At 39.2% G+C, this 8363-nt stretch overlaps 1 protein-coding gene across 1 annotated transcript in view; it reads left to right on the top strand.

The window, feature by feature from the left end:
* The window catches only part of LAPTM4A (lysosomal protein transmembrane 4 alpha), a 20948-nt gene that overhangs the window by 10316 nt on the left and 2269 nt on the right, over nucleotides 1–8363 (top strand). The window contains exons 2-5 of the mRNA XM_007463746.1: nucleotides 818–938; nucleotides 3949–4025; nucleotides 4767–4889; nucleotides 7913–8008. Coding sequence (XP_007463808.1) covers nucleotides 818–938; nucleotides 3949–4025; nucleotides 4767–4889; nucleotides 7913–8008 — 417 coding nt within the window. The remainder of the gene's footprint in view (nucleotides 1–817; nucleotides 939–3948; nucleotides 4026–4766; nucleotides 4890–7912; nucleotides 8009–8363) is intronic.

The following is an 8363-nucleotide window of genomic DNA, read 5'->3' as shown; positions in this document are numbered from 1 at the left end:
GGGACACGGGTTCATGCCCCGGTCCGGGAAGATCCCACATGCTGCGGAGCGGCTGGGCCTGTGAGCCATGGCCGCTGAGCTTGCACGTCCGGAGCCCGTGCTCCACAACGGGAGAGGCCACAACAGTGAGAGGGTACCGTACCGCAAAAAAAAACAAACAAGTGAACAATTTGTGGTGATCTCTCATTTTTCATTGTTGTGCCTTCTTATTCTGTTATAACAGGATCAGCGGAGCCCGTGCTCCACAACGGGAGAGGCCACAACAGTGAGAGGCCCGCGTACCGCAAAAAAAAACAAACAAGTGAACAATTTGTGGTGATCTCTCATTTTTCATTGTTGTGCCTTCTTATTCTGTTATATTGACACAGGATCAGTCAAACATCTTTTCTCTGAAATGATTAAGTTTGTACTTTCACTTTATGAAATATTTACTTTATTTTATTTTATTTTTTTTGCGTACGCGGGCCTCTCACTGTTCTGGCCTCTCCCGTTGTGGAGTACAGGCTCCAGATGCGCAGGCTCAGCGGCCATGGCTCACGCCGCTCCGCGGCATGTGGGATCCTCCAGGACCGGGGCACGAACCCGTGTCCCCTGCATTGGCAGGCGGACTCTCAACCACTGCACCACCAGGGAAGCCCCCAACTTTAAAGTATTCTTAAAATGGTATTGTGTATTTTGTCTCACAGGTAGTCCCCTTTTTGTGTCTCTGTTACTTCAGGGAAAACAATGTTAAATAGGGGGAGACATCTAAAGATTGTGCTGAGGACTGCTCACTCCCTGGTTAGTAGTATAATTGATAAAATGTTATCTTTCACAGGTGGTCAACCTGTTGATGGCAATTTTGCTGACTGTGGAAGTAACACATCCAAACTCAATGCCAGCTGTCAACATTCAGTATGAAGTCATTGGCAATTACTATTCGTCCGAGAGAATGGCTGGTATGTTTTTAGTCGAAAATATCTCCTGCTAATTACACAATACAGTTAACTTAGAGGAGGATTGATTATGTTTGTTATTATACTTGCCGAGGCACAAAATGTTTTTGTAGGTTTTTTAAAAATTATAATTGAGAATTATAATTGAGCATTTGTAGCCAGAAAATGTAATAGACTGCTAGAAGATTTTTGAGAAATGTGTATTGTATACATTGGGGTACTGTGGAGAGAGGAGGGGAGAAGGAATTACAAAAAAGACTGAGCCTTTGAGGGTCAGCTGACAAGTTGTAGTAGAGTATGGATTTGCTCATGGAGCAAAAATCTTACAGTAAAGTATAAAATGTAAATTATTTGAATGTTTGGTCGTATATTTTGCCCAGGGTCTCAATTCTTAATATATTTTTATTGTTTAGATGAAGATTTGACATTGGTGTTAAAAATAGAGTACTCCTAGAACATTCATGGAATGAATATTCATGGAAATTACCTTTTTAAACCTATTTATTCCCTGATAGCAGTATTTTTCATTATTTATCTTTCTCTAACATACAGGTTTAATTTTATATTAAAATTATGGTAAACATTTAATATTTGAACAGAAAATTATGCTTCAGACTTTTTAGTGTGAACAGTTTCTTCAGAAAAATTTCATTTCAGAAAAATGTTCCCAGTTCACATGTGTGTTGTATTTATATTGTAGGATCTTTTTAGATTAGCTTTTATCATAAAGTTCTGTACTTCTGTACATTATGATCTTCTCTGATCCATTAATGAAGTTTTTTAAAAAAAAAAATGGTTATTAATTCAAATGATTCATTGTCCTCAGGGCTAACCTATTTTAGGAGCCAAGTAGAGTTTTCTGGCCATCTGTTATACATTGTAGTATGGTAACACTAACAGTTGTTCATACTGTGTTTTTAAAGTTTTTTTTTTTTTTTTAATGAGTTTCCTGATTGTATTTCCAAATACAGTATATATAATCCTTTAATTTTGTTGTCAAATTGATAGCAGAAATACCAAGAACATATAGAAACATACTTTTTGGCATTTGATTTTTTTTCTTCTGAGTAATCTGTTTTTATTTAAAAGCCAGAATAGAACAATAAGTAAAACTTTAGCTTCCAGTGACAGTTTTTTGGCATTTATAAAATTTTACTTTAGGCTGTAAAATTTTACTGAACCTGCTAATGTCAGTGTTTTCCCTTGTCACGTGTGTTTCTCTTAAAATTGAGGTGTAGAAAAAGATTTATGGTTATTGAGTTTCTCGTAGGTCTATACAGCTGACTCTTTTGTTAGAGCTGCAGGGAAGAAGTCAGATTCATTGCATGTTGCGTGAGTGTTGTCGCTGCTATAGAGAAAATCAGATCTATTCATTATCATATGTTTGTTGATTATATTCTACCCAAGCCCTGTTATTGAGCAAATATTTAAAAAAATGCATAGTTCTTGGTCATATGGTAGTTGGTGTTTCTTTGGAAGGTAAGATTTTACTTTCCCACAGACCCAGTATTGCAAAGGTAAGTTAATTTCCAATCATTGGCCTGATAACTGATCTTTTTTAATGAGGTTTGTGATTAGTTATTTTTAATCAGCCAAATAGGATGTGACACTCAGTTTATAGGAAATACTTCTGCAGCATATGCAAGCTGTTTTTCAAATATGAATTTATCCTTATTTATACTCACTTTGGAGATGGGTGGACACTTGGGGGCTCCAAAGGAGGTGCTGAATGTAGTGGTGGCTGGGAACCTGAGGTTTTTCTCTGGCATCTAGCCTCTCATATTTTGTTTGCCTTATTGATTCACACATACTGGAGTGTCCCTTGTTCCAGGTATGAAATGTGTTTCCCACCCACCACCCCATCTCTCCTCTGTTTTGCTTTTTGTTGCTCCAGTGAAAGACCTTGAACTTCACTTTAATTATTCCGATACTTTAAGAAGTCAAAATCAACTCCTAGTCTTTGAGTAGCAGATTTTCGAAAGCTGATTGTTTGAATGATAAATTTTGCTTTCAAGTTTGTTTATATTTGAATTCTTCCCTTTGAGTGCCATTTTGCGTGCTGTAGCAGGGAAGTTCTTTAAGTCCTTAACGTTTAGCTATCCTGTATCCTCTAGGAAAATTTAAAGAGGGCTATTCTTACTTAGTTTAGTGCCAGATATTGATGCTGTTTGCATTGCCAAGTGACAAGATGATACATAACATTTATCTAGTAGTGTGAACATTCAGCAGTTAGTCTAATCATTCATCATTATTAGTGCCTTTCAGGTTCTTAACTAGCCAGAGTCAGAGAATCAGCTTTAGATTTGTGCTGAGAAACTCATCAAGTCAAGTGTGGGTGCTTTTTTGGTTTGTTTTTGTTTTGTTTGAGATTACATGAGTGCTTTGTGAGAAAATTTAGTGAACATGGATTAATGTAGAGAAAGGCAGCAATCTGAGGAAGGGTTGAGGAACAAAGAAGAAAATAGACCAGGATGTAGCAGAGAAGCCATGGTTGAAGGGATGCGGAGCAGGGATTTTGGGTGTTAAAATGGGGTGGGGGATTAAGGGAGAACCTTGAATTTCAGGCTGTGTATTTTATCTAAGGCAGTTGGGGGCATCTGTATAACTCTGTGTTTAATATATCTGTCTCTTAAGCAAATACCAGCCTTTTGCTCCAGTCAAACCCTGCTTATCTCACAAGACCCAACTTGTACCATTTCTTTCATACTTTTTCCCTGATTCTACAGGCAAAACTAATCGTTTCTGCTTCTGTTGTAGCACTTGCCACACTGAATTATAATTATCTATTTCACATCTTCAGAAGTTAGACTCTGAGCAGAGATCTGTCGCTGGCAGAGTACCTGCTTCATGTCCCATCCTAAATAAGTGGCAGTGAGTTGTGGCCGTTTAACAAACAAGAAAAAGGCATGGATTTCTCAAACTTCATTACTTAATAACATTATTTTGTCATAAAGAGTTTTATTCTTTTTGTTATATAAGTAGCTTAATTAGATTCTTGTTTTTGTTTTCTTAGATAATGCCTGTGTTCTTTTTGCCGTCTCTGTTCTTATGTTTATCATCAGTTCAATGCTAGTATACGGAGCAATTTCTGTAAGTATTCTATGATTTTAACTTTTCTTTTTTTGCTGTTTATTTTCTTTAATATTTAAAAAAAATTATTTTGTATTGTTTTTTACATCTTTATTGGAGTATAATTGCTTTACAATGGTGTGTTAGTGTCTGCTTTATAACGAAGTGAATCATATGTTCCCATATCTCTTCCCTCTTGCGTCTCCCTCCCTCCCTCCCACCCTCCCTAACCCACCCCTCTAGGTGGTCACAAAGCACCGAGTTGATCTCCCTGTGCTATGCGGCTTCTTCCCACTAGCTAGCTATTTTACGTTTGGTAGTGTACGTATGTCCATGCCACTCTCTCGCTTTGTCACAGCTCACCCTTCCCCCTCCCCATAACCTCAAGTCCATTCTCTAGTAGGTCTGTGTCTTTATTCCTGTCTTACCCCTAGGTTCTTCATGACATTTTTTTCCCCTTAGATTCCATATATATGTTTTAGCATACGGTACTAGACTTTCTCTTTCTGACTTACTTCACTCTGTATGACAGACTCTAGGTCCATCCACCTCATTACAAATAGCTCAATTTTGTTTCTTTTTATGGCTGAGTAATATTCCATTGTATATATGTGCCACATCTTCTTCTTCTTTTTTTTTTTTAACATCTTTATTGGAGTATAATTGCTTTACAATGGTGTGTTAGTTCTGAGTTTTACTGAATGGTACCCAGTCATTGCATATACGTGATGTGATGTTGTGGTTGCTGTTTCTCTCCTTCAGTATCAAGTGGGTTGGCTGATTCCGTTCTTCTGTTACCGGCTTTTTGACTTCGTTCTCAGCTGCCTGGTTGCTATCAGTTCTCTCACTTACTTGCCAAGAATCAAAGAATATCTGGATCAGTTAGTAAGTGTGTATGCTAATTAAACGTTTTTTTTTTTCATTCACTGAAATTCAGAGTCAGCTTTTGGGCACTATTTTTATTTTAACCTCCCCTGTTTCTTTTTTAAAATGTTTTAAAGCAATGATCATTACTACTCTTAATGACCATGTTGAAACCAAAAAGATGAAAATAGAATATCTTCTTGCCATACCACATGCATAATCCAATATTAAAAGTCCCTAAAGATGGATATCATAGAACTTCAGGAGTAGTTCATCTTTTGTTTTGGGTATATGAAAAATATAATAATTCGACTGTATTTGGCACTCATTGGAGTTGTAGATTTCTGTCTTTGCAAGCATCTGTAGCAAATATTTGATGCCTTCTATAGCCTTCACTCTATTCTAGGCAAACTGTTAGTGAATGGTATAAATAGAAACATAACTTCCTTCTCTTCGAGGAGCAAAGCATGTATTTGGGGAGTCAAGACAAGAAGATCTCATGTGTGATAATAAACTAGGGCTGTCCCATGACAGCAGTAAATGAACATAAGTTAATGACATGGGATGGAGAGGCAGGGAACACTGTGGGCTGAAGTAAGGTCTGGATGGAGGTGTAGGATCCAGATAAATGGAATTTTATTTAACAAATGCTGTCTTTTTGGGAATTTTCTTGAAACCCACTTCAGATAGTCCATTTTGCATACCACAAATTTATTATTCATTCATTCAAAAAACATTTGTTGATGACTTCCTATGTGCAAGGCACTCTGCTCAGTCCTAGGGCTACATCAGTTAAAACTTACTTTCTAGTGAAAGAATTGGGAAGTTGACGATTATTGAATTAAAATGGTGATAAAAACGGTGAAGTAAAAGTGTCGGTTGCTTTGTGAGTGGGTGTCACACAGATACCACACCTGGGGTGGGAAGTGAGCTTTGAATTGCACTCAAGAGTCTGAGTAGGACTTTAGATAGGAAAAGTACAGAAGAAAGTTCCAGGTAAAAGAGATGCAGGAAGGAACGTGGCATAGTCAGGGAACTCAGAGGTGAGTTCCCTGACCTTGATGCAGGAAGGAACGTGGCCATAGTCAGGGAACTCAGAGGTGACCACGGTGGCCCGGCAGACGTGGTGGGAGCAGCATGTGATGGGGCTGGAGAGAGGTGGCCCGGGGCAGGGCCTGCTGGCCTGGTCAGCCATGGTCAGCAGCTTCCTGAGCATAGTTCTCTCTGATCACGTAGTCCTTGACTGAAAATTTGCAAGCCTTCTGAATAAAATTTATAGCGTTCCACCTGGAGCTGGTCCCATTGAGTTTTTGTCCTTTTCTTATTTAGAGATGAAGGCTTAAAGAACAGTTTTGTTCCAAGGAGACACTTCGTAGCTAGGGTTTGGGGTTGGTGTGTGGATACGATTTTCTTCTGGTCCTTGGGATTTCTGTGTGCTTTTTTTATGAAAATGTAAAATTATTTGGGCCTTTGTGTTGATGTTTACATTAAAAACAGTTAGAAGTTTTAAAGGATTAAATGAACTTTATAGAAGAACATCAAAAGGAATTTACTATTCACTTGGCAGAACCCCAGTGGTTTCTCTGTTCTGTTATTCACTTGGTGTCCCAGACTGGAAGATGCTTTCTCTGTTGTCCAGCTTGTAAATCCTAAATTAGTTTGTAATGCCTTTCTCCCTGAACCTAGCTCATTGCCTTGCACACAGTAAATGCTAAAGAAATATTTGAGTAAATACAGGTGATCTGGGCTTCCCTGGTGGCGCAGTGGTTGAGAATCTGCCTGCCAATGCAGGGGACACGGGTTCGAGCTCTGGTCTGGGAAGATCCCACATGCCGCGGAGCAACTAGGCCCGTGAGCCACAACTACTGAGCCTGTGCGTCCAGAGCCTGTGCTCCGCAACAAGCGAGGCCGCGACAGTGAGAGGCCCGCGCACCGCGATGAAGAGTGGCCCCCACTCGCCACAACTAGAGAAAGCCCTCGCACAGAAACGAAGACCCAACACAGCCAAAAATAAATAAATTAATTTTAAAAAAATACAGCTGATCTTTCTCAGCAGAACATTTTATGTGTCCAGTAAATAGTATAAGCTTGCCTGGCTTCATAACCAGGGACGTGCCTTCTTTTGGCCCCTTTCTGATGAGCATTGAGACTGACAATTGGCTGTTTTTTTCTTTTTTTTTTGGCCACGCCGTGAGGCTTGTGGGATCTTAGTTCTCCGATCAGGAATGGAACCCCAGCTACCGCAGTGGAAGCACGGAGTTCTAGCCACTGGACCACCAGGGAATTGCTGACACTTGGCTTTTAAAAAATCATTTTCCCCATGTAGGACTGAATGGCCCATGAAACTTAGGTAAATCTCATCACCTCCTGACTTAGTGACCCAGGGACAAATCTGGGGTCATGTACAGGAGACAGTGTGTTCCCAAAGGCCAGGAAGATGTAAAATAGTGAAGAGAAAATGAGCTTAGTGTAGACTCTTAGGAGTATTCTGGGTGTTCAAACATATATTTTAAGTGATCAATAGCATGCATTAATGATGATGAGGCTTAAAAAGCACTTTGAGTTAAATTCTGTTTATAAGTTTTTATTAGAATATCAGTTCTGATTTGGGTGCCTTTTGTTTTGTATTCTTAAGATGCTTTCTAGGTTATCACAAAATACAGGTACCATGGCTGAATTATAGGAGTGTGTGTATATGTTTAATTAATAAACTTTAGTTTTAGAGCAGTTTTAGGTTTATAGAAAAATTGAACAGAAAGTACAGAGTTCCCATATACCCCCTCCTGCCCACCCAACCTCCCTCACAATCCATATTCTGAACCACAGTGGATATTTGTTCCAGTTGATGAACCTGCACTGATACATCATTATCACTCAAAGTCTGTGGTTTACATTAGAGGTCACTTTTGGTGTTGTGCATTCTGGGGATTTGGACAAGTGTATAATGACATGTACTCACCATTGTGATATCATAACAATAGTTTCCCTTCTCTAAAAATCCTTTCTGCTCTGCCTGTTCATCCCCCCCCCCCTTTTTTTTATAGCCTGATTTTCCCTATAAAGATGACCTCCTGGCTTTGGACTCCAGCTGCCTCCTGTTCATTGTTCTTGTATTCTTTGCCTTGTTCATCATTTTTAAGGTGAGTTGCTCACTAAATATTTGGGGGGCCATTTGGACTGTGACACTGTCCATCTAAACCTTGTTGCTGTGTCTCCTTACAGTTCTCTTATTCTGATGTAGTGGTAGAGACAGCTTCCAGGGAATGTCCTCCCTCTTGTTTCCAGGCAGTGGTTGGAAGCGCCAGGATTCTTCCTAAGGAACATCATTGTGTTTTTGGTTGTGGTTCATGATTTGGATTGAAAATCTGTTAAAATTCCCAAGGTTCAGAAATAGAATTTCTTCTGCAGCACAATGGTTGTCACACTTGAATTGGAACCCCAAACTCTGGTTTCTCTGTAAAACAGTGGTAATAAAACCTGTGACATTAAGTGAGG

This window comes from Lipotes vexillifer, unplaced genomic scaffold (genome assembly GCF_000442215.2).
Source record: "Lipotes vexillifer unplaced genomic scaffold, Lipotes_vexillifer_v1.1 scaffold571, whole genome shotgun sequence".
In the NCBI taxonomy this organism is placed as follows: Eukaryota; Metazoa; Chordata; class Mammalia; order Artiodactyla; family Lipotidae; genus Lipotes; species Lipotes vexillifer.
Note: the sequence above shows the minus strand (reverse complement) of the source record. Positions and strands in the feature narration are given on the sequence as shown.